This window comes from Crinia signifera, chromosome 4 (genome assembly GCF_055691185.1).
Source record: "Crinia signifera chromosome 4, ASM5569118v1, whole genome shotgun sequence".
Classification (NCBI taxonomy): domain Eukaryota; kingdom Metazoa; phylum Chordata; class Amphibia; order Anura; family Myobatrachidae; genus Crinia; species Crinia signifera.
Genome location: NC_139220.1, coordinates 169,425,675 through 169,453,100, shown reverse-complemented (window position 1 = coordinate 169,453,100; position 27,426 = coordinate 169,425,675). Strand labels below are relative to the sequence as shown.

The following is a 27,426-nucleotide window of genomic DNA, read 5'->3' as shown; positions in this document are numbered from 1 at the left end:
GCCCAGGGGCACTACACACTTGCAGCTTTTCACACAAAAGCTTTAGCAAAGCAATTTGTATAGGGCAAATATATTCACAGTTTAGCAAGCTGAAAAGGAGACAGAGTTCATGCAAAACATAAACTCTGTATGGTGACAACTCCACTTTCCTGTAAAAGACAAGATTGGCCTGTCCAATGTACAGGAAAGGAGACAGTAGCAGAGCTCAACAAACCAGCCAGCAGCAGGAAAGGCGAATACTATAATAAACCAGGCTCCAGGAGCAAGGTGTAAGGGAGAATTCAAGCAGCCTCCGTCTCTATACCCAGCATGTGCCAGAATGGCTGCTGATTAGGTATTTAAGGAGGAGCTGGAACACCTGGGGCGAAGAGAGCAAGCACTCAGCACGTCCCCAGGGGTGGGGGAGGGACCTCAGGCCATCCATTACTCCCCCTCAGGCACCAACCTCCGGGGACATAGCCTGATTAACTGTCCCTGGTGGTCTAGTGGAAGGGTGGCTACGCCAGACCCACACTGCCTGCCCCCCCGCTGACTCCCAAAATCTGGGGGGGATCTGCCGCTGTCCTGTCCCAGGACAGGGCGCAGCTGCGGGAGCCTCCGGAGTGAAGCCCCCGCGACGGAAGACCCCAGCCCAGTTGCCAGCGCTGCCGTCTCCGTCTCCGGGTGCAGGAGCTGCGCCGCTGGTGCTCACTAAAAGAGCACTCGCTGCGTCAGCTCAGTAACCCTGGCTGTACTAACAGCCGAGAAAAAAATGGTGCCGCTCAGTCTGCCTGGGCACCAAAGAAAAAACTAGTGATCCAGGGTCAGGGGGCGGGATATGAGGGAGAAGGGAGGCAGGGAGCATGCTGGGTACATTTCTGTAACCCTTTGGTGCACGCTCTGCTACTTCACCTCTCATACCAGCGTGAATTCCTGTGCCCCCTAGTGGACGAAAAAGAAAGTGGGGGTATGAAAAGGTCGGAGAACGCGTACCGCCGCCGCTCGCCACGCTTCGGGTTGTCATCAATAGTGGGGTGGGGTTAACAATGGGGGGCATTTAGCAATCAAGGTGGGTATACAATTAAAAATGGGGTCTGGGGGGCCATTTCACATATGAAACAGGCATCTGTGTGCCTTTACATATAAAAATCGCATCAAATCGCGTTGCATCGCATGCAATATGATTGTATGCGATGCAACGCGATTTTTAGGTGCAATGAAGAAAATCGGGTGCCCAGATAACACACAAGTACCGTATTTTTTATCTGGAACTTTTGTTTGCTGAATAAAACTTTGGTACTTATGTAATATCTGGACTCCCGTTTTTCTTATGAGACCGCGTCCCCTCGCGGGGCTCGCTGCGCTCACCACGCTTCGGGCACGGTGGCTCGCTGCGCTCACCACACTATATAAAATCAACTCCATGCGTAGTTGGATAGTAGGGGTATAAAAAAATGGGGTGCATTTAACATGGGAGTCCAGATAATACATAAGTACCAAAACTTTTTTACCTGTGGATCATTTGGAGTATCTGATTGGTCCGTGGTCGAAAGAATCCATGAGTAATGACTAAAGATACCTATATGTGCATATAGGGCATAGATATAAGGTAAGCCCTATTCATTTGGGGACATGGGACCAGCTGTGGATCCTAAAGAAACCTTTGTATGCAAATAGGGCAAGGAAGACAGCTGACTAAGCAGAGGATTAAGGAACCCCTCATGTCATTTTGGGACAGCGCAATAGTTTTTCACCATTCTGTACAAAATGTTGCATGCTGTTGTGGAAATGGGATAGACAACAGGTGGAAATTATAGGCAATTAGCAAGACACCCCCAATAAAGGAGTTCTGCATGTGGTGACCACGGACCACTTCTCAGCTCCTATGCTTTCTGGCTGATGTTTTGGTCACTTTTGAAAGCTGGCGGTGCTATCACTCTAGTGATAGCATGAGACGGCGTCTACAACCCACCCACAAGTGGCACAGGTAGTGCAGCTCATCCAGGATGGCACATCAATGCGAGCTGTGGCAAGAAGGTTTGCTGTGTCTGTCAGCGTAGTGTCCAGAGCATGGAGGCGCTACTAGGAGACAGGCCAGTACACCAGGAGACGTGGAGGAGGACGTCACAGCAACCCAGCAGCAGGTCCTCTACCTCCGCCTTTGTGCAAGGAGGAATAGGAGGAGCGCTGCCAGAGCCCTGCAAAAATTACCTCTAGCAGGATACAAATGTGCATGTGTCTACTCAAACGGTCAGAAACAGACTCCATGAGGGTGGTATGAGGGCCCAATGTCCACAGGTGGGGGCTGTGCTTACAACCCAACACGTTTGGCATTTGCCAGAGAACACCAAGATTGACAAATTTGCCACTGGCGCCCTGTGCTCTTCACAGAACAAAGCAGGTTCACACTGAGCATGTGACAGAGGTGACAGAGTCTGGAGATGCCAAGGAGAAAGTTCTGCTGCCTACAACATCCTCCAGCATGACCGGTTTGTCAGTGGGTCAGTAATGGTGTGGGGTGGCATTTCTTTGGGGGCCACACAGCCCTCCGTGTGCTCGCCAGAGGTAGCCTGACTGCCATTAGGTACGGAGATAAGATCCCTTGTGAGACTATATGCTGGTGCGGTTGGCCCTGGGTTTGTCCTAATGCAAGACAATGCTAGACCTCATGTGGCTGGAGTGTGTCAGCAGTTCACGCAAGATGAAGGCATTAATGCTATGGACTGGCCTGCCCGTTCCCCAGACCTAAAATCCAATTGAGCACATCTGGGACATCATGTCTCGCTCCATCCACCAAGCCACGTTGCACCACAGACTGTCCAGGAGTTGGCAGATACTTTAGTCCAGGTCTGGGAGGAGATCTCTCAGGAGACCATACGCCACCTCATCAGGAGCATGCCCAGGCGTTGCAGGGAGGTCAAACAGGCACTTGGAGGCCACACACATTACTGAGCCATAATTGCTCTTGTTATAAGGATATTACATCAAAGTTGGATCAGCCTCTAGTATGTTTTTCCCCTTTCATTTTGAGTGTGACTCCAAATCCAGACCTCCATGGGTTAATAAATTAGATTAGATTGCCATCCCCCGCCAGCGCCATCTCTATAGCGAGAAGGGGACACGCGCGCACGAGAGGCTTGCTCGTCCCCTTCTAACGGCGCTTCCAGCGCTTCCCCCGGGTGACCGCCGGCTTGTCGGCGGTCACCCGGGGTCCCCGCCGCCTGCCCACACCCCCCCACCCTAACCCTGTCCGCCTCCCTGAAGCGGAGATGGACAGGGTTCCCGTCGCCCCGCTGAGACGCGCGTGAGACGCACGCACGTCTCAATCAGGCTGCTGCCGGATCGCCAGCGGTGACGTTCTGGCGATTCGCTAGCAAAGAAGAAGCCTGCCCCATCTGTATATCGTTTGTTCAAGGAAGTCCAAGGGAAATAGTTGATGGCAGTGCATGGTTTACAATGTTGTCTAATGTGTACCCCAGCTTTAGATTCAGATCACTTATTGTATTGTGGATTATTCTGTCGCTGTAGTGGGGCAGTGAAAAAGTAAGTGCATTAGATTAGGTTTGTGCATTAGATTAGATTTCTTCCCCCGATTTGGTTTGTAAAGGAACAAGAAAAATGAACATAAATCAAAGTTGTAAATTAATGGCTTGAGAAGTTCTTATTCACAAATATTGCTTTTACATCTTGTGTGTAATGTATTATTACTTTTTAATAAAATAAGATATGAGAAAAAAAACGTCTACAGATCCCATCTAATTAATTACTCTCAGCCCAAAAGGATACTTATCAGCAGGGCATAGTAGCCTCTGGGAGTGATATTACATGCTGTATTCACAGCTACTGTGCATACCTCATATATACTGTATAAATCAGTCTTAAGGGGTGTACACATTGTGTTATTTATTTTGACTAGATAGTCAAACTCTCCTAGATGGTTTACCAAAATCTCCCTATTTTTCTCCTGCTTAAGTGAATATTGCTTAGCATAGATTGACTGTGCAGGTAAGGCAGTTTTTACTAGATCATAGAATATCTGTACTCAGACAAAATCGCTTAGTCAAAATCTCCAGTGCATCTAGCCAAAATCTCTCTCAAAAATCGCTTAGTCAAAATTTCCATTAGCCAATATCTCACCGTGTGTATGGCCTTTAGGCTGCTTTTAAGGAACCAAAGTTGGGTTCACCCATTAAAGTGGAATCAAAGCCAGGCTGTCTAGTAGGGATACAGTCATTGGGTCACCAGCATGTTGGTCGACTGTCATTAGGTCGACATGAGTCTAGGTCGACATGCAGAAAGGTTGACATAAAGACATGAGTCTAGGTCATCAGGGTCATTAGGTCGACATGGTTTAGGTCGACAGTCAAGAAGTCATCATGGGGGTTTTCCCATTTTTTTGAGCCGACATGTGCCGACAGGCAGCATTTCATGCCCCATCATCCAATCGGGCGTGGTTGGAGAAAAAAAATTGTTTGTCGAGCTCAGTGAGGCACGGTGCCCAAAGCATGGCGAGCACATGCGTTGCTACGTTTCAGTGTCCATGTTGACAATCGGGGGAAAAAATGTGAAAAAACCATGTCGACCTAATGACCCTGTCGACCTCCCTGCATGTCGACCTAATGACTGTCGACCAACATGCTGGTGACCAAATGATCCACAACTGTCTAGCACTGGGGCTAAATAAGGATTTAGAGAGGTAGCATAATGCCTGATTTTTTTCTCTTTTTTTTAAATTTTATTTACAGAATGTAGAATGTGACTTCCAAACACTTACTACATTCCGTAACAGCCACTTTAAAGTAATGAACATGAAGATGTATTACCATTTAAACCAGGGCTGGGCAACACCGGCCCTCCAGATGTTAATGAACAACACATCCCAGGATGCTTTGCATTAGTTTTGCCATGTGGCCATGCTGAAACTGATGCAACGCATGCTGGGATGTGTAGTTCATCAACATCTGGAGGGCCTGTGTTGCCCAGCCCTGATTTAAACCATGGGTCTTCAAACTGTTGTAAAACTACAAATTCCAGCATGCCTTGTCACAGTTTTAACACTCCCTTATAGCAAAACTGTGGCAAGGCATTCTAGGATTTGTAGTTCCACAACATCTGGAGGGCCACAGTTTGATTTAAACCATTAAACATTTTAAGGCAAATCAAGCTCTTTAGAGTCTAAAAAATAAAGAAAACCTCCTTTTGTATACATTTTAATTATATAAGAACCTTTGTAAAAGAATACCTTGGCAGATGTAGGTCGTTCTTGGGGATTTTCTTTTAAGCATTTCTTAATCAACACTTCGACTTCTGGCCATGCAGCACAATTATATTCTTTGACTGGATCTAGGAACATTATTTAAACAAATACTGTTTTAGATCACTATGATACACATGCACACATGTTCTTGAAATACATACTTACATTCAACCAAACAAACAGAACCGTAGAGCAAAAAGCATGATGTATCTAAAGAATTACATTTATAAAGTAAAAATACTCTAGGCAGAAATAAAATATAATTTAATGCCACTGTTGAACGCAGGCAATACTTTCACAATCTCTGTGTAAACATGTTATTTACACAAGATAAGGACAGCCCGCAAAGTCAACATTAAGCATCAGAAAATGTTGGGACCTGTTGAGGACAGAACTTAATGTTGCATATTTACTAAGAAAATTACAAATACTGTGTATATGCATATCACTATGCTGAAGACCTTCTAATGTAATGTATATTCCTGTTAATCAACTATTTAAAAAAAAAAGTAAATTAAATTAAAAACTGCAAGGGGGTCACACTTGTAGTCATCTAAACAGATCACATTGCTAAATCAGAGAGGCCAACACCCAAGAATTTAAAGAGATGATCAGATTGTTACCTTAGAATTTGTGGCTTCTTGTTTTGTTTTCCGGAATGAGCCACCTTCAGTTTAAATTTGCACTTTATGTCTACGCCATCCATACATTGGGGGTACTCAATGTGGGATTCTGACTGTCAGAATGTTCCAACAGTCGGAATCCCGGGCCATTTTCAGTCAGCTAGCCTGCAACTCGACATCCAGAATTCAATGTTCTGTCTGTCAAGTGGGCGTGTCAACGTTAACGGCCGCAGATTGTCGAGAAACTGCAGCAAATTCGTCAATCTGTTTTGTTAAAATCTGCCTTTAATGCTGTTGGAAACCGCAGCATTGAATAGGCAGAGGCAATATCGCTGACCGGAGACAGCGGCCGACATTGAATACTCCTGAGTAGTTTAATAAATTGTATATTTTACAGTGTGTATGTTTCTCCTCAAGCTACCCTATACTCTGAGGTCAATTGGTTAGCGCCCAGTACTTACACCATATAATTTGTATAATAAAACCACTTAGCTTCTGGATACAAAGTTATTAAAGGTATAATATAAAGGTGTGCGTGTTGTAGTTCTACAGCCAAAAAAAAAAAAAACACCAAGTAGCAACACGCCTTTTAATGTCCCGCAAGCTGGTACTTGTGGTTCTTTAAGTTCCAACATCTGGGGGAGACATTCTTTGGACTTGTAGTTCCACAGCAGAGCACAAAATTATTTCTTATTTTTAAACAAAGAAAAAAATCAACCTGAAATCCACCACCCAGGGATGCTGGGATAAGCCATGGACTTCTACTCCAGCTACTGGGTGCCTTGGGGAGGGACCCCTTTGTTGGTGTTCTCCTCTCCCCCAACAAGGGCTGACTGACTAGCTTTGGGGTTAATGCCGCGGCTAAAGGGACCAATTTAAATATGTCCTCCAGCTGTGGCATTACTTGTCTGACTAGTGGAGCCCGGTGCTGGTTTCACATATACAGGGGACCCCTATGTCTTTTGTTCCCCATATTTTTGGAACCAGGCTCAATCCAAGAGCTCAGTACTGGTTGTTAAAATAGAGGGGAACCCGACTCTAAGAACCATGTGCTGGTTATGTTTAGGAAGAGGACCCAATGCCATTTAAAACATTATTATTATTATTTTTTTTTACTCTTTTCCAGACAGAAACATGCATGGATCTCACTGATCTGTGCATGCATCTATCAAATCCGCCAATAAAAACCTGGTTTTTAATTATAATTTCTATGCAATGATTTTAAATGCTGCAGTGAGAAAAGCAAAATGAACTGTACAAATAGAAAATGGATATTCGTTTTAGAATAGCTGAACTATAGTTTAAAATAATCTGCACATTTTTCTACAAACATGACAAAATAAGGCAAAAAAAGGGCATGGCTTGGTTGCCATAATCAGCCAGATATCTGTAACATGCAGATAAATAGATTTGGGTGAGGTAGTTCAAATTGTAATCTAAATTACAGTGTTAAAATAAAGCAACAAAAAAAGCCTGTTCTTTCCGGCTGAGACGCTCACTATCCACCTCTCTTGCGGACCAGCTGTTACCCATACATCCGACAGGTGAATGAATACACTGCGATAGTCTCGGATGCTGTCTGACCATCTCCCTCCGACTCCCAACGGTACTTGTGTATTATAGCGGCGCCCCTGATGTTGGTCAAATGATGTTAAGGTACTTGTTTCCTAGCACGGCCACAATCGCGGATTTTCCCATTGAAGTGCATTGAAAAAAGTCAATATCGCGTCGGTAGCGTCGTATGCGGCTAAAAAAGGCTTAAATGGTCCAGACGCGATGCCCCCGATTTCCCCATAGGGAACAATGTTAAATGCCTCAATTTACCCGCGATGCCCCCGATTTCCCATAGGAATCAATGTTAAATGGCTCAATTTACCCAAATCATCATAGGGAACAATGGTAAATGGGCCATAAAACCCAAAAAACACCCCTGAACAGTGAAATGTCCCCACAAAAGTAGTTGACGCCACCCCACGATCAACGCGAACCCGAAGCGTGGCGAGCGCAGCGAGCCCGCGAGGGGCGGCGGTAAGCGTCCTCCAACCTTTTCATACCCCCACTATCCACGTCGGCGTGGAGTTGAGAATAGAATAGTGTGGCGAGCGCAGCGAGCCACCGAGCCCAAAGCGTGGCGAGCCCCGCGAGGGGACGCGGATACCTTCACAGGTAAACACGTCCCTTCGCGGGCTTCACAGGTATCCGCGTCCCCTCGCTGCGCTCGCCACACTATTCTATTCTCAACTCCACGGCGACGTGGATAGTGGGGGTATGAAAAGGTCGGAGGACGCGTACCGCCGCCCCTCGCGGCCTCGCTGCGCTCGCCACGCTTCGGGTTCGCGTTGATCGTGGGGTGGCGTAAACTACTTTTGAGGGGACATTTCACTGTTCAGCGTTTTTTTTGGGTATTCTGGCCCATTTACCATTGTTCCCTATGATGATTTGGGTAAATTGAGCCATTTAACATTGATTCCTATGGGAAATCGGGGGCATCGCGGGTAAATTGAGGCATTTAACATTGTTCCCTATGGGGAAATCGCGATTGGGAAAATGCCCCCGATTTTTCCTCACGATGCCCACGATCATGATCGTTGTGGCCGTGCTAGGAAACAAGTACCTATGTTTTTATCGAATCGCATCACCCGATGGCATGCCATGCGATTTTTGCCCCCTATACGATGAAAAATTGTATAAGCACCCTAAATGCACCCCCACACCACCACCCCACTATAAACGTGAACCCGAAGCGTGACGTGGGTTCACGTTTATAGTGGGGGGTGGCGTGGGGGTGCATTTAACATTGTAAGCATTTAACATTGTAAGCACCCATTAGGGTGCTTATACAATTTTTAATCGCATTGTATGGCATTGTATGCCATATACAATGTCATACAATTTTAAAATTGTATGACATTGCGCGATATCGCATCATATGTCTTTTGTCGATTTTCACCTGACAATCGACAAAATGTCACCATATCATGGGGTGCATGTGTGATGAAATAACATGCAAATATGTGATCACAAAGATATGATCTCGAATGTACAGTATGACTGTCAACACATCATGAACTGTTCTGCAAGGTCCTAACATGATACAGTAGCCCATACTGCATGATGTGTTTTGAACGATCTGACCACCGAGTAAAACTCGCATGCATTAGATATGAAATTACAAGAGTCGACATGCATGGGGTCTACTCGCCGATATACTATCATGAATACAAATATCTGTCTCTTTAAATCTTAAATATCTCTCTCAATTGCAGGTGCACTCTCTTTCTCTGCCTTTTATCAATAATTTCCCTCCTTCCTGTTACCGTCTTTGTTAATGCTTAAGTATGAGCATCACAGAACAGGTTATTTTCATTTATGTAGACTCAATATGACACTTGAAAACATCAGGCGATATTATAGCCGCGATGCTGTCCAATTCTTGATTAAGAACATTACAAGATACCAAGTACAAAGGCCTGCCTAACAATAATTACACACGCCCCCTAAACTAATGAATATTCATAGGCGGGCAGGTACATAAAGGACTTCCGGGCGCCCACCCGGCTGGTCCTGATGAAGCAAGCAGCGACACGCGTGTTGACCGTGTCCACCTAGTGATTGTACCCCATTGTCCTCCTTTATGATTGCTTATTGATTACTTTTTGTCACAACAGTGTGCGCAACCCTTCGGCACTGTCCAGTGGGCGGTGAAGGCACGTGGGTTCATTGCTAACCGTGCCTCCCCCTCCCCCCACCTTACCTACGTCCAGACAGGAATGGGTGAAATATTCACCTACCAGGTCTGCAGATCAGGGACAGTTACACCCGCCGTCAGAGCGAAGGCGTTACCCCGCTGGTGCCAGGACATTTGTTAGTACGCCGGGGAGCCTTTGTCCCCGCTGCCTTATCCACCTGTCACATTAAGCAGTGACGTCGGCGGCAGGCTGGGGGATCTTCATGGCGGCTCAGGAGGACTCGGGTGCCTGAGCGCTCCAGAGTCCCCCTGAGCCGCTCCGACCATACCCAAGCCTGCCACCGACGTCACTGTAAAATGAGTGACGGCTGACTGGGTCAGGGGATCTCCGGCGTCCGATCGGAAAATTTACGGGCATACCACCCAAGGGGTTAAATATTATTTATCCTAAGCACTCCTTTTCAAACATCTGACTTGTATAGATCCCATTAAAATAAAGCAGCCAGTATTTACCTTGCACAGTAACAAAATAACTCATGCAAATCTAACTCTTTCTTAGCATGTTACATTTGCTACACCTGCAGTGCAGCATGGGTTTTCCCATTTTAAGAACAAATTTGTCCTGCAATCAGGTCTGAATTAGGCCCTCTAACTCAGTGTCCCCATGCCATATGATATGTATAAATAAAGTCAAAGATGTGCAAGATCATGTATAAAGAAAATAAGATTAAGGGTAAATGCAATGGCCTGTGAATTACCTGTATATGGTAAACATATTCACGCTAACTTTAATATGGTTCCAGTCTCTAAAATAGTATTATTAAATTTAGATGGTTGCCACTGAAGCTACTCCAATAGAGTATCATGAGTCTTCCTAATTAATAACATTATTAATTAGGAATACAAGTTATTAGATTAACGCCTGATATTTGATATACTGTAGGGTTTATAACGAAGGTCTGAGGGTAGATGCGAGTTTACAAAAGGGTACAATCTGGTATTCATTCTTTTAATAATATAGTAATTGTCCTCTGAATATTTACCATCTTTATTATTACTGTGCAACAGAATATCTTAAAATTTGATCATTCCCATTCTACAATATTTACAGGTGATGGCCAGAAACAAACTCCTGAATTATTACAACTCTTCTTTATTATCGCTTACCAGGCAATTTTCCATTGATAGCCAATTCATCAAATTCATTTGGAAACTTCAGTCCTTCAACCATCCTTGCTCCAGCTGTCAGGATATCGTACAACAATAATCCAAATGAATAAACATCAGCTTGCTGGTTGTAAATTACATTTCCCCTTGCAACTTCAGGTGCTCGAAAACCTAAAACAACAGCACTGAATTAATATGGATTTTGTGCAGCAATACATACTATGTCAGTCATCTTTCGTCAGTTGTACCTCTAACACACAAAGTACAAATATATAGCATATTGAGAAATACTATTTAAAAATTATTAAGATCACAGTATACTGCATAAATGATTTATTCAAAAAAAAACTTTATTCATAATGCTAGTATAGAACAATGGCACTTATTACCAGGAGTGCCTTCTGAAGTTTTGATCCCCATCCTGCAGCAGTACTGAGCAATTCCATAGTCGGCAATCTTGGCAATGACTGCAGAGTTTGGATATAAAGTAAATAGCAGAACGTTGTGGGGCTTCAAATCTCTATAGATTATCATCGATGAATGAAGATACCTTTGGCAGAAAAAAGAAAAGAAATAGAATACCTCAATACATTAACACAGAGAAAAATGCCATAATTACAATTTTCAGAAACAAACATTTGTGCACGTGTTGGTTATTGTTGCAAAATACCTGTCAGCAGGCTAAAGCAGCTTTAAAGTGAATGATAATCAGTATAAATCTTTACTTATGTAGGGTACACACCAGAACGACTCAGCCCAAAATGACCCAATTTAGATACAATCTAGACCGATTGTATCTAAATTGGGCATGTTTTGGGCCATTTCAGAGCATTTCAGATCCGATCCCGATCCGATGCGTGGCCCCACAGGTCGTTAGGTCATTTTTCACATCCTACCTGCAAGAGGTAGGATCTGAAAAACGACCATTCAAGTGGGTACAGGTCACGATCGGATTGGTTGTAGATCGTGAGCTCCACCAGACAGTGAGGGGGTCTTACGATTGTCTTATGACCAACTCATGCTCTGCACAGTTCTGGTGTGTACCGGGCATTACATTTCTTAATGATCAGCATTCAGCAGCTGTATGATTTGGTTTGTTTATCAAACCTGTCTGAGTTCTCCCATCTGCTGTGAATGGATATTGCCTTTATACACTGTGCAATATATGGCCAGCTTCACTCTCAAATAGTACAATACTTTTCAGAGAAGAGTGGACAAAGCCCATAGATTTTATCCACCTATCCTTTCCCTATAGGTAACTCCATCTTCCTCTTACATAGAGCACTTGTGGAATCCCTCTTAAGAAGAAACAGCTCTACTCTGACTGAGAATATGGCAGTTCCTACACACTGACAAATTAGAGTGGCACCTACATTCCTGCAAGTGTGTCCACAAATAACCTGTCATTGATGTCGAGCTTTCTTGGGAGATGTTGCCGCATTTTATTTTTTGCCAAGTGCTCTGGACTTTTGCTACAGGATTCAGCAAGTAATTGATCTTTGGGAATGGTTTTTTGAGTAAAACATTCCCCAATTCTCTGTATAATTCTGGTCTTTACCAATATATGATAAAAATTGCAACTTCCAAAGTAACTGGTTAAATTAGAGAGAGAAAAAACAACTTTTTGGGAGAGACAATTTTACAGGGGCAGAAGAGAGACATCAGCTGCGGCCAGAGGAATTCCATTGACATAAATCAGGTAGGTGAGCAGCAGGAAGAAAGAGGGTGAGCTGGCGAATAGGAGAGGGGGGTTGATTGGCTGGCAAGGCACCTGAAGCATTTATCTGCAGGGGGGTTGCAATTTTCATAGTTACTTAAAACATTTCACTTTTACCTCAGTCCATCTGCAACATGCAAAGCTATCCTGTGCTGAAGAGTTCGGGTCAGACTATTACTGTCTTGCTGAAGCAGATGGTCAAGAGAACCCTTTGGAGCAAGTTCCATCACCAGCATCCTAGGACGGACACCAGCTGCAAGCAAACAAACCAAGCTTGGATGATGGAGGTGACTGAGAACTGTCAGTTCCTGTACAATAAAGAACAACAAAAAAAGTAATATAAAAATTAAATGGTTATAAAAGAGAACATTCTATTCACATGTGGTCACAGAAGGTGGTTTATAGGGGCAATTGTTCATTATGATCATGTTAGAAAGCATGGCATCACAAATGCAGTATTTTCCAACTCCAAAGTTATGTAGGGATTGTGGTTATTTTGATGAAGGATATTACAATGTCAGATTTTACATATACTGTACCAGCATTTTTTTTTCTTGGTGCAAAACCGGTCTCAGCCCTGGGCTGTTCTCTTACAAGTGCTGAGTGACATTAGGAGAGGAACCTCACACAGACATTCTTGTTATCATAGGTCTGATTTAAAGATACTCTTCTGATTGAGTTTTAAATATCCAATGTTTTCTGCATGCACCAAAGTTGCATGCACATTTGCCGCAATGGTGATGTGGCTCTAGTCATAGTGCATGGTTAGCCACAACACTACTGCAGGAATTTAAAGGAGTGTTTCAGATGGTCTATACAAGGTTTCAATATTGATTGGATGCTGCATCTTTAGACCTATTCAGTGGATCAAATAAATCAACATTCGTTTTTACAAAGAAATGCTTCTGTGGTGTTAGCATATGTTCTCAGATCAGCTTCGAAGGAAGATGCAACCCTGATCCCTCGTGTTCACCTCTGAATCAGGCCCAATGTCACTAGCCCAATCTGTCATAGCCTAAAACAAAACCTTCCAGATTAAGCTTTAGATACTTTTGTAGATATCACTTCTAATTCTATATTAAAATATAAGTTCATTATATTGACCAGTTTTAACTGAAGCACTAGTGGCTAATGACATATCTTAAATGAACAACAGTGTACTTAAAAATTTGTCAAAGTTATTGAAAAGAAAATTGAACTGCATTAGATTTGCCTTTCTGCATGCCTTTTCTGACAATCTCTCATTGGGAGCTATGCTAAGATTGACAATGGATAATAAACCATCACACAGACACTCAAATGAACAATAGTCACAGACCAGGATATAGTGTAAGTCCCGTGGCATTTTAAAACATAGATACTTATCACCAAATGAATGGTCAGAATGTCAGTAGGGTCTTACCACATGCCACAGAAACTCAACTACATAACCTAGTCAACCACAGTAATTAAAGCTGGATCAGTGTAATATGGGGACCTATATGCATAAAAAAATAAACATTTGTAACAATGTCATAGCATAAAAAACCCTCACAACTAACAGATAAGAGGAGGGAGTGGGCGGATTAGCAAAAAAAAAAAAATGGCAATAACCAATCAGAGAGACTGAGACAGTGGAAAGCGTCCAATTGCAAATCATTGCATGGAAACACTTGCCAAAGCAGCAGAAATAGTGGCACCAATTGAAATTAAGCAAAAAAACTCACCTGTCTTAATAGCCTTGGAGAAGTATGTTTGTTGAAAACTTTTACAGCTACAGGTTTATCTTTATACATAGCTCTATAAACTGAACCAAAGCCTCCATCACCTAAAATAAAATAAAGGACTATAAGTTACATTATAGAACTGTACACACCATTCTCTAGTTTGCATAAATAGCAATATATAAAAATACTAGGGCTATAGCAAGATTCTCTGGGTGCCCTGGTTTCTTCCAACACACAGAAAATACAGATGGAGCCGCTCTCAGCACCCTGATTGGAGAATGAGGCACGCCTGACCGTGAGATGCCCACACGCCCCATTCACAGCAATGGACGCGCGTGAGACGAATGGTGTGCCGAGACCGGCAGACATGGCCCATGTCGGAAAGGAATGAAAATGGTTCTATATGTATACTGATGGGTTGCATTCATTATGATTTCCCCACAGTCGGGAGATCGGCTGTCATGATACCAACAGTGGGATCCCAACCACTGGAATGCCAGCAGTGGGGGAGCACAAGGCCACTACGATAGAGAATAGACCTAGTGCATTGGGATGCTAGCTGGCGGTAATGTCAAAATCTTGGCATTGGCATCCAGACCGCCGGGATCCCAACTGTACGCATAGAAACTACACCCTGACCACTGGGACAAAATGCACCCATGTAAGTGCTTGTGTGGTAGGGAATTAAACTGTAAGCTACAGTGGGGCAGAGTTTAAGCAAAAGCCCAATTGCAGTATGCTGTTAAAAATGCAGATACCAGTCTTAAAAAAAATTATATAAAAATCAGCCCAACCTCTCCTGATTAAACTCAAGTATTACTGAAATCAGCTGTTGGTGTGGGATGTCCTGTTGACTGTACTTACCATAACACTTATGTAATAGGCGGGTTTAGAGCTAGGAGACAAATGTCAGTTTGTGAGCCCTTAAGAAATTTCTGTCACATCATAGCACTAATACATGTGGTACTCTACAAATTATAGCTACTAATGAATAATTGTAACTGCCCAAAAATATTCATGTAAATGTGTGAAAATGTGAATTTAGAAAAACCATAATGGTTAACAAACATGATAGGCAACAAAGGTTGTTGATTCACATACACGTGAGCGTGTACTGTTCAGTAAGTCACATGTCCACTTGTATAATTCACAACTGGTAGGAAAGGTATGAGGGGTGTGCAACATGTTTCCAAATGGGCAGTGCATAGGTAAACACAATCTAATTGTCTGGTTGTGAACTGTAATATCTGACTAAAGTTTTTGTGAAATGGCAAGGCACAAATTATAAACTCATTATGGCACACAACAGTGGCCACTGGTAAGGAATGATGTTCTATAACTGCATGACGTTGGTGCAACAGAAGTCATTGGGAATATGGCAATGATCCTCCTTCCTCATACTAGGATAGAGCAGTTCTGGAAACTGCTAGGCCGTCTGTCAGGGGTTAACACTGATTGTCAATCATAAAAGGAGATCTGATTAACCCTTTTGAGTACAAACATCTGAGAGAGATGCGCAAAATATCCGTTAAAAATGCCAGCATCGCTCACATTTGTTAGATAAATTCAAATAAAAAATGTTGTGTAAGTCCATCGACTTCAACCTATTTGACTTGTAACTACTGAGTTGAGTACTACTGAGTTGAGTCACTCAGTAGTTATTTATTTTAAGCACTAAAAAAAATCACAAGTAACATAAAACAAGTAGCCACCTGTAATCATAAAAACATAATATACAGCAATTACATTTCTCAAAAAGGCATTTATAAACATGTAAATATAAATTTGGCAAGGGCATGAGTGCCTCCTCCCTAGAAATATTCTAAATTTCAGTGTAGAAACAAAGCTGCCCAGTACTGGTTTGCTACATGTAAAGTCTGATTTTTCCCTGTATGGAAGGGAGTTCATGGTGTTGAGCTACTCCGTAATTATTGTGGAGCACTAAAAAAAAAAAAATCCTTATTTTAAGGTCTTGCAAAGGAAAACAAACACTTACCCAGTAAAAACTCAGGAGCTTGGTCAAATACAAGTTCTTCATTGCTTAACATAATATTTCTAGGTAGATCAGCCAGAACCAGGTCAGGTGCAATTTGAGAGATAGGAATAGTTGACCTTGGATCTTCGGGATTCACCAACAAGTCACCTATTTAATAAATTTGGAAAATGGCACAAAAATACATATTAATCATTAGAGCGCCAACATCTCCATGAGCGACGTGCAAAATATTTGCAAAAAAATGCCAGCGTCACTCACATTTGTTATATAAATTAAAATAAAAAATGTGCAAAAAATAGAATAAAAATAAAAAAGATTATATTTTCTATATACAGGTAAACATTACAGGTCATTATGAGGAACTTGGCATTGGGAATTGATCTCTCCCAGTGAAAAGAAAGCTGTATCAGCACTAGATACAATAGAAAAACAGCAGCAGAAGAGGATCAATATTAACTTGCAGCTAGACACTGGGTCCTTGTCGCTGAGGAAGATGACTAAGGCCCTTATTCTGGTTGGTGCGGTCAGAGCCGCACACGGGGCTCCGACCGCACAAACCAAGGGCCGCCCACCGGACGGATCGCCACGGCCGTCCGTACACGGACGGCTGGCGATCCGCACAAAAATGGTGGAGGCTACGCCTCCACCATGGTGGGAGCTGCCCCCTGCCTTCGATGGTCGACGACCATCGAAGGCAGGCCCGCACGCCGCGGCAGCTCCCGCAAGCTCAGACCACACGGACAATCGTCCGTGTGGGAGCTTGTAAGGGGGCTGAAAGCTGACATCCGGCGACGTCAGCTTTCCGCCCCCATGTCATGGTAATGAGGGCGTCATGCCCTCATTACCATGCATACGCCCCGCGTTTTCATGGGAACGCCCATGAAACGCGGGGCGTACACATAGGGAAATGAGGGGCTGAAGCCCCTCACGCCCCTATACGCCCCCTTTGCGGCGGACGAAATCCGTCTGCGGCGAAGGGGGCTGCACATGCGCAGAATGACCTCTGCGCATGTGCAGACAAAAAACATCGGCGGTACGGCCGCACGCGGGCCGTACCGCACGATTCTGAATAAGGGCCTATGATATAGTATAGACTTCTTTCCAGTCCTGTCTTGTTTGAAACTCTGAAGATTAAATAAAACCTATCTTGGCTTGTGGGGGTTACAAAGACAGTTCATCAGAGAGGGAGAAGAGCAGAGCTCCCAAAGATAAAAGACAGAGGATATCAGACAAAAAAAAAGAAGGTCTTCCAAAAGATAACAAAAAACAGTGAAGACGACTATGGCAACAGGACCAGAATAGGAAGTTTTCAGCACCAAAAGGGGGCTCCCCATAAAAAAAGAGCTGTTTCATGCCAAATTTTCCATTGAGCGATGATGCAAGGATCAAAATACAGTACTTTAAAATCAAGAGAGAGAGGATCCGATGATTGTCAAGTTAAGGATCCGCAAGGAGTATGGTGAAGGGCCAGAACAAAAGCACTCGTACAAATATGTGCCTATTGGTTACACTATGTATCTATCTATTATGGACAGCTGAGCAGATAAACTCTCAGTGGGGCTTCTGCTTATTTTAACCATTTATCCATATTTTCCAATGTTTAATCTGGCTCTAAGCCCATGGGTGCTATACATTATAAATTATTATTGTGGTGCTATAGGCCCAACTTATATTTTTGAGCACTTGAACAAAAAATGTGATTGTTGGGCATTGCCCCTTGTTAGCTGAGCATTAAGCCTGTAGGAATAATGTAAAAATTATGTCCTGAAAATAGAGAAGGCATTAATGCATGTTCTGGCATAAGGCCTGTGGCAACCAGTTAATTTGTGCACTAGGTCCATACCCCTTAAGATATCTAGGCAAGAGGCTGCATCCAATGGGCATAAATCTTGGTGTTAGGTATACTGTGTGTCTAACTATGTAAAAGTCATGCAACGCCACAGTTCAAATAGACCATGTGCCTTCGGAATCCCCTATTAGGACCATATGAGTGCCCATTGATTATCCAAGCGCCTTATTGGAGGTGACCCCTTTCTTCACAGCACACCCTTAGCTTCTGGAGTCAACTTCCTCATCCATAAACTCATATTAGGTAGCCTGTTATTGTACACCCTAATTATTGTTCTTTCAACTAATGATCAAATTTACATAGCAGTTTCTGCCATTTAATGTTCATAATGTTTCTAGAGAGGTTAGGCTTCCAGTTGTATTGACACCAGGTCAGTTTTGTCTGTCACACTATAGGAGAGGAGATGTGTGCAGATGGTGCTGGTGGTGTCTCATGATTATGTCCCGGAATGCAGAGTAAACTGGAATGAGATGAGAGTCTCATTGGTAAGTTCATTTTGTAATCCAGGTCTATCCAACACACTTGGGTGTGGAGACAAACAGATTACATTTTCCAAAGGGTTGCAGGTGAGAGCTACTGGACAAATCAGCAAGTACCACCTCTTCCCGAAAGTGCAAAAAGAGAACTGGGTGTCTGAATGCAAAATGGTGACTTGTGCCAATGATGATAACCAAACATTCAACCTGAATAGGTGGTTTTCCTATGTTGTAGTTATAACATCATATAATGGCAGGTCCTCACATCTTATTCTTTCCAGAGTCAACCAGTTAGGACAGTGACCTAAATTTGAAGTCACACTTCTCTGCACATATACACCAGGAAGAAAATGCATAGAAGTGGTACATCATATTTTATCAGTTACTAGAACACATTAGATTTTCTTCAGTATTATGCACATCCCTTTACCTTGCACCACTAAAATAAGCATCCATTTCACCCATTAAAGATGTTTTGATTGAGGCTGTAACTGCAGCTTTGTATCAAGTAGTATACAAAAATAAATTTGTTTATTTCAGAACCATAATAAGTGAAAGAATCTCATATCATCGCTCTATTAATACAACAATAAAAGAAGGTTGTTATATTCTTGATATTGTTTGGTGTATGGTATTGATTATTAATGGGTAGAATATATATGCCAATTCTGTATGTAACATGCGGAGAATAATATGCTTGTATTGAGTAATATTCAGTAAGTTGGGTATAATTTGTAAGCCTGGTTTAGTACATACAGCTCACTAGATAAAGTTGATTGTCAGCATTTGCTGCATTGCATGTATGTCTTAGATTAATTGTTGTTAATAAGTTTTCTTAAGCTGTATAATTAATTCCTTTTTCCTTAGAGGGGTATTCAATCTCCCGCCACTATTCCTGATTCAATGTCGTCTTCCCCAATGGCATTGAACAGGGATCTTGGCAGAACGTGCCCGACTTTACAAGCAGTCAAACTCCCGGCCGTAGCTCACCAATTTCCTGCCACTCCTCGCGGCCGCACCCCCTTCTCAACGTTGGGCAGGTGAGACATTGGATCCCGCCTACCAAATCAGTGCCGGTCGAGAACGGTACAAGGTCACGGCTGTCCGGCCAACCCGACAGTCATGACCCTGCATTGAATACCTTTATACCTACATTTATGCCTAACAGTTCAGTAAGAAGCACCAGGTGATATTATACCCCTCACATCACAATTGCCTGGTGCTCTATAATTTGTTATGCGAACCTTCACAAGGTAATTGATGTGGCTGACAGTAGACTTGCAGCAGCAAGTCAATGAAGCCAACTGCATATAATAATCAGGACAATTTCCAAAGACATTGAGATCTCTTCCAGCAGTCAGGAGATAGCTGAACACACAGGCCAATATAGCACAAATCTACCAGCTATATTTGTCACAGCCCTGGTAATTAGGAGATTGATTAAAAAAATAATTATCAAGCATCAAGATTGTTTAAGTGACTATGTCAGCGCAATTGCATGATGCACCTGCGATAATGCAGAATGTCAAGTCAGACTAAGTTGATTTCAGTATTGCACTAAATATAACTTTATGCACACCTCACCTACTGTACATACAAATTCAACATACTTGTGTAGGCTTACCTTCTTCAGCTTTCACCAGCAGATCAGGGATAAGTATTTTTTTGTGCTCCTGGTTATCATTGAAGCTGTATAAAACCCACTTTTTCAACAATGTTTCACATTCACCAGATATGTCAATTTCCAGCAAACCAGGAAACCATTCCTCCATAAGAGAATCAATATGATCCACAACCTGTCCCAATAGAATGCAACCTAAATAAGATGTAAAAAAAACAGATACCGTAAATGTATTACCAATGTAAAAACAAACAAAAGATAGGCATAGGCAATATGCCTATGAAATAGCCAATATATCTAAAGCCGGAGTATGTGTGGTTTATACTCACAAACTTTTAAAAACCTGTAGTGAAGATGCTGCAGGCAACTTTTAGGAGCAGTAAACAAGTAAAGAGGGACAGCAGCGCACACAGTAATTTCAAACAAGATAAAAAAATTGATAGATTGTATGATTTTTTACACAAAATGTAATGAAATATGATAAGAAACATAAATTAAAACTACAATAAAATATATGTAAAAGGTACTTGTTTCCTAGCACGGCCACACCGATTAAGATCGGGGTGGTCGTGCTGAAAAAAATCGGATCGATCGCATCGCATGCGATTTGGTCGCATGCGATGCGATCGACGCGACCGACCGATTTTTGACCCGATTTTTTCATTAAATCCAATGTAAATTGGGTCCCTGGGACCCAATTTTACATTGGATTGAATGAAAAAAATTCCAAACCCCCCCAAATTGAAGCGCGTACACAGCGCCCCACGATAGACGGCAACCCAAAGCGTGGCGAGCGCAGCGAGCCCGCGAGGGGCGGCGGTACGCGTCCTCCGACCTTTTCATGCCCTACTATCCACTAGGGCGTGGAGTGAGAATAGAATAGTGTGGCGAGCGCAGCGAGCCACCGAGCCCGAAGCGTGGCGAGCGCAGCGAGCCCCGCGAGGGGACGCGGATACCTTCACAGGTAATCGCGTCCCTTCGCGGGCTTCACAGGTGTCCGCGTCGCCACGGACACCTGTGAAGCCCGCGAAGGGACGCGTTTACCTGTGAAGGTATCCGCGTCCCCTCGCGGGGCTCGCTGCGCTCGCCACGCTTCGGGCTCGGTGGCTCGCTGCGCTCGCCACACTATTCTATTCTCACTCCACGCCCTAGTGGATAGTAGGGCATGAAAAGGTCGGAGGACGCGTACCGCCGCCCCTCGCGGGCTCGCTGCGCTCGCCACGCTTCGGGTTGCCGTCTATCGTGGGGCGACGACGGGGACATTTATAATGTGAAATGGGTCATATTGACCCATTTCACATTTTTTTACATTTTTACACCATTTCAATGTTAAAATTTTTTTTAACATTGAATCCTATGTAAAAATCGGGTGCATCGCGTCGCATCGCGTCGGGACCAATGTTAATGGTCCCGACCGACGCGATGCCCCCGATATTTTACCGTTCCCGACAAGATTTCAATGTTAAAAAATTTTTTAACATTGAAGTCAATGCAAATATCGGGGGCATCGCGTCGGTCGCGTCGGGACCAATGTTAATGGTCCCGACCGACGCAATGCCCCCGATTTTTGTTTCCTAGCCGGCAAAATGGACCTGATTTCAAAAGAAATCGGGTCCATCGGGGTAATCGTGTCCCTTAATTAAGGGACACGATCACTTAAGATTGTGGCCGTGCTAGGAAACAAGTACCATGTAAAAATAATGACACCCACAAAAATTATAGGATATGCAAAAGAGTCCGTTCCTATGATACTCCTGTGTAATAAAAGGAAAGTGAATATAGAGATAGTTACCAGCCTTAATAGTATGTGCATCGTCCGCTTGTATCTGTGTGGTCGGCCAAATGCTGGTAATAATAACCATAGGTCCACCAGAAATTAATTAGCAATACGATCTGCAGATGAAATTGCATATTCACCTTCTCCAAGCTGGGCGCAATATCCTTAAAGTGGCAGCTGGTATTGGGTCCTTTAGCAGGATGCAATTTGTATAAGTCCCTAGAGGTTGGTTCGGACTATAATCTGGGATTCTGTGAAAATGGTGGGTGCCCAAGCAGCTTCCTGACACGTTTTGCTACGCTAGGTAGTTTTATCAAAGGTGGGTCAACTTTTAGGAGCGGAGCAGGACTATATTATTTGGTGATAATTTCGATTTTGAAAGTAATTGCTATTAGAGTTCAAGCATGCTTAATCAATAGGTTACTTGGTTGTGTTTCAGCTCCTACCTGCCATGTTACAGACTGGGTTTGACAAATGTCAGGTACAGATGGAGTGCCTCTCAGCCAGTGCAGGGAATCGCCAGATTACCTTAGCTGGGGAACGCCGGCGGAGAGGCCCTCCCCTGATGCACAAGCGTCTCACACGCATGCGCTTCCCCGTCAACACTGCTGTGGGGAGCACTTTCCCTGCCCGTCTCTGCTGCGGGGAGACAGGAAAGGGGGGCAGGGGAGCTGCAGTGGGCGGCTCGGTTAGAATGGGGCGCACAAGCATCTCATGTGCCCTGTTCCGGTGGATGCTGGTGGTTCGATCACCAGGAGCAGCTGCGACGAGAGCTGCTCCATCTGTAGGAGCTGATTAGCAGGTTATCACTCTCCACTTTATCCCTTTTTGAAGCTTAGCGCATCTAGCATTAAATCAGTTAAAGGTAACCATACACTAGTAAGATTTATCTGCAGATCTGGCTGGTTGGAACAAAAACATGGTTATGGATGAGTGACAATTTGTCAGTTTTCCAGCATTTCCAAGCAAATCGTCAACTGTCATTTGCTCTCATCCATAACCATGTTTTTGTTCCAACCAGACAGATCTGCAGATAAATCTGCATGTGTATGGCCCCCTTAAGTCTGCTTCTTCGTGTTATTCCTATTGTGATGCAAATAAGATGCATTTCCAGGGAAAATGCACAAATAGCATCCGTAAAACGCACTCACGACTATGCGTGACTAAAAAAGAAGTTTACTGTAACATGACCGCAGAAATGGTGAGAAAGAACACATCAGTACATCACATATAGTTATCCTTCACTCAATCACAGAATAAAATAATCATTCCATTACCCCTTTCCCAAATGTCATAATTACTATTGTCCTCTAACAATAGCCACTATATAAAAAGGTACTATCATTATGTATAAAGTTCATTGAATTGCTTTGGCTCTCAGCCTTTGAGAATAAAAAGTAAAAAATTTCAAAAAACTTTGAAAGACCAGTTTTTAAGTTTGCGAGCAGGGCCCTTTTCTTGATGTGAATGCAAAATATATGTCCTTGTAATCTAATAGAACAAGCTTGCACTATATAAATAGAAAAAAAACATTAACTGCAATGGTCTAACAGAGCATTATTTACCTTTTCTGCCAGAGGGAACAGTGATTTTCAAGAAACTGTTTGGGTTACTGTATAGGCTTGTTGACTCCACCAAACAGTAAGCTTCTGGAGACCAGTTCAGGTAGATGCCTTGTCTCCAGTACATCCGGTTGGGGCGTTGCACTCGTTCTGATGTGGTACAAGAAAAATGCTAAAACCTGCAACTGCTAAATATCCTTAAAAAAAAAAAATACTAAACTCATAAAAACATAAATAAATAGCAGTGTTTCATTCCTAATGTAACTGTATATCTTTCAGTGTTCAGAGATCAGCATTTCAGCAGAGATCAGTTTGTTAATTTGTATGCATAATATAACATGCCTACATTATTTTGGTTCCTAACTCACATTCTGCCCTTGATCTGCCAGGCTCTTCAGTTAGATTATCAGTTTCTTCCCTCAACTTTTCCTGCCACACCCCTGCATGAAAGGTCACCCATATTTGTATAATTTAACACATGCATGGTCTTTGCTTTTCAGGTATACTCTTCTTCGTGCTTGTGACTGCAGTGTAATATGCCCCCATGATAGGCTGTTATCTAATAAGAGATTAGTATGGTTATACTGCTTACTTTATGCTGATTATCGACCTCCCTCTATTATTTCATTTTACTTGCTCTTATCATCTTTTCCTATGGTTAACATACTGCCAAGGCTAAAACACACCCAAGGGCTAGATCAGGAATGTCCAAACTATGGCCCTCCAGATGTTGTGAAACTACACATCCCAGCATGCCTTGCCATAGTTTAAGCATTCCCTAATAGCAAAACCGTGGCAAGGCATGCTGGGATGTGTAGTTTCACAACAGCTGGAGGGCAATAGTTTGGACATGCCTGTGCTAGATCCTTTATGGATCCTAATCCACTTCACCTATCTATTCAGTTTTATTTTACATTGTATTCCATTAATCTTTCATTTCTGCCACCGTCCTCTCCTTTCCACCACATCTCTGTTTCTCAACTCCCAGCCCACCCACCCCCCACCATTAATCTATTTTCTCCCTTAAGCAAATTCAGAAGTGATCTTCTACCTTCTGCCTCATTCAAGTGTCTTAATTCTCCAGGTTAACACATTCTTTTAAAGGATAACAATGTTTCAGAAAGTACCTCATTTAACATATTCATATGTTCTATTATAATATATAATATGAAGCTTAATGAATGGCTAAAAGAGATGGTGTAGGAAAGCAAAAGAGGTGTTTGGGTTCCTAGAGCACTTGTTGGACTTTCAGACAGAAAGGCAGACACAGATTGCACCTGAATGGAAAGGGGGCAGCAGTGCTGGGAGGCAGGATGGATAGAAGGTTGGAGGAGTCTTTAAACTAGGCATGGGGGGGGGGGGGGGGGTTTACAGATATTAACTATGGGCATGTAAGACAGAATAGTGAGGATTAGGAAAACAAGAGATTGGAGGTTGGGGAGAAAAACTAGTCAGCAAGAAATCAGTAGGACATCGAGATCACATCCAAACTTTAACGGAAGAAAATAAAAATAAACGTAAACTGATATGCTTGCTCGCTAAAGCAAGAAGCTTAGCAGGAAAAATCAGGGAACTAGAAACTGTGGCCATAAGAGACAGCTATAATATAATCAGTATAACAGAAACATGGTGTAATGAGTCGCACAATTGGGCGCTAAACATGGAGGGATATACTCTCTTCAGAAAAGACAGGGAAATAGAAGGGGCGGGGTGTGTGCCTTTAAGTAAGAAATATCTTAACATCGTGTGAGAAGGAAATGAGCTCAGGGATAGATGAAGATAAAACGGAGGCCGTGTGGGCAGAAATAACTGATAATAACAAAAAACCTAATAATAAAATTTTAATAGGGGTATGCTACAGACCGCCGAATGTGAATTATAGGGATGAGTCTATACTTTTAAACCAAATCAAAAAATCGTTAGATATGGGGCAGGTACTAATTATGGGGGATTTTAACTTTCCAGGCATTGATTGGATAAATAAGACATACAAGTCAGCAAAAAGCAGTCGGTTCCTAAACTTACCCAAGGATCAGTTTATCACACAAACGGTAGAAGCACCAACTCATAACGAGGCATTATTGGATTTAGTGCTTACAAATAACATAGATTTAGTTTCTAACACCAAAGTAATTGAACGTCTAGGGCAGTGGTTCCCAACCTTTATTCTCTCCCGAACCCCTTGATTAGGCTTTTCATTTATAAGTACCCCTCCTCTCAGTTTGAAATATCCACAGTACTTATGAGTGGAAGTGAGCAGTATACGTGTCCTAATATTAAGGATTAGCCTCAGGAATCAGGTCCCTCTTTGTCTGGCCACTGGCTGTGTATGGTCTTCAGAGTTCACGCTAATGCCTGTAAAATGAATGCTTCTTCCACCCATGTCAGTGCGGGCCAGATTTTTGCAGGTAGCTCTTAGTGGATTGCTGGTTGGGCAAAAGCATGAGTAGACGCCGATGACGCTGCAGATGGAACCGGAAATGACACAACGTGGTTCGTCTCCATGTCAATGGTAGACTTCTTTTGCCATTGGGAGACTTTTTCTTCTTCCGCCATTACCAATATTATTGTCAAGTACCCCCAACTGGTCTGCAGATCTAGGGAACAGTGACGACAACATGTTCTCACTAGAAATCAACTTCTGTAAACTACAACATACAGGACCAGCTAAAATATTAAACTTCAGAAAAGCTAACTTCGAACTATTCAGAGAATCTTTAAAAAATATAGAGTGGGAAGTGGTATTTGAGGGGAAGAATGCAGAGGAAATGTGGAAAACACAAAAAATGTGCTCGAATCACTAACTATTAAATACATACAAAAAGTCAATAGGAGTAAATTCAATAAAAAAAAGGCATCATGGTTGGACAAAAATGTAAGGACAGCAATCAACAATAAAACAAGAGCATTTAAATTGTATAAGGATAACATGAATGACGAGGCGTTTAGCAAATACAAAGAATTAAACAAAATTTGTAAAGGGGTATTTAAAGTAGCTAAAAGGGAAAATGAACAGCGCATAGCTGCTGAGAGCAAAACCAACCACAAGGAATTTTTCAAGTATATCAATATTAAACGATTAAAGAGAAGATAGGTCCATTAACCAATATCAATGGTAAAAGTTTTACAGAAAATAAGGGAAAAGCAGAACTATTAAATGAGTTCTTCTCATCCGTGTTTACTAGGGAAGAACAGACAGTGGAGCATACAGGTACCACAAATGGGACGAACAAGCCAGATCTTGGAAAAAAGTCTGGGTATTCTCTAGCGCCAGATCTTAATATTGCTTTCACAACAGAAGACATAATATTGCGGCTCAGCAAAATCAAAACAAAAAAATCACCAGGCCCAGATGGGATTCACCCTAGGGTACTAATGGAATTAAGGGAGGAATTAGTGACCCCTCTGTATTACGTATTTGAGAACTCTTTTTCATCTGGTAAAGTTACAAAAGTCTGGACAATAGCGTAGGTTGTACCAATATCCAAAAACGGAAAAAGGGATGACCCAGCTAATTACAGACCTGTGAGCTTAACATCAATAGTGGGTAAATTATTTGAAGGAATTTTAAGGGATGGTATCCAGAATTATTTAGAACTTCATAGCAGGGCTGTGGAGTCGGTAGATAAATGGTCCGGGTCCGACCCCGACTCCTCATACGTCTGACCCCGACTCCTCTGTATTAATATGCGAATGTATTTGATACATTCCTTGAAGGAAAGAAAGGCAACATACATATTATTACTACAGAAACTAGAGGCTGGGAAGCCAACAGTCTACTGTATTGAACAGTTTAAGCAAAGGACAAACACAATGTTTGTCCGCTGGTTTGCTTGCTCGTCACCGTTCAATTCACGGACACAAGGAACGATTTCTTTACCGAATCGTTACTGGCGACGAAAAATGGTGCCTGTACATCAATATGAACCAGCGTAAGGAATGGCTTAGCCAAGGTAAACAAACGACCCCGTGCATGAAACAAGATCTTCATCCGCGTAAAAAGATGTT

At 42.8% G+C, this 27,426-nt stretch overlaps 1 protein-coding gene across 1 annotated transcript in view; it reads right to left on the bottom strand.

The window, feature by feature from the left end:
• The window catches only part of LRRK2 (leucine rich repeat kinase 2), a 223,109-nt gene that overhangs the window by 51,071 nt on the left and 144,612 nt on the right, over positions 1–27,426 (bottom strand). The window contains exons 37-44 of the mRNA XM_083182947.1: positions 23,422–23,568; positions 20,083–20,274; positions 16,134–16,280; positions 14,138–14,238; positions 12,549–12,739; positions 11,104–11,264; positions 10,715–10,885; positions 5,222–5,322 (exon numbers count right to left, since the gene is read on the bottom strand). Of these exons, the coding sequence (XP_083039073.1) occupies positions 5,222–5,322; positions 10,715–10,885; positions 11,104–11,264; positions 12,549–12,739; positions 14,138–14,238; positions 16,134–16,280; positions 20,083–20,274; positions 23,422–23,568 (1,211 nt within the window). The remainder of the gene's footprint in view (positions 1–5,221; positions 5,323–10,714; positions 10,886–11,103; positions 11,265–12,548; positions 12,740–14,137; positions 14,239–16,133; positions 16,281–20,082; positions 20,275–23,421; positions 23,569–27,426) is intronic.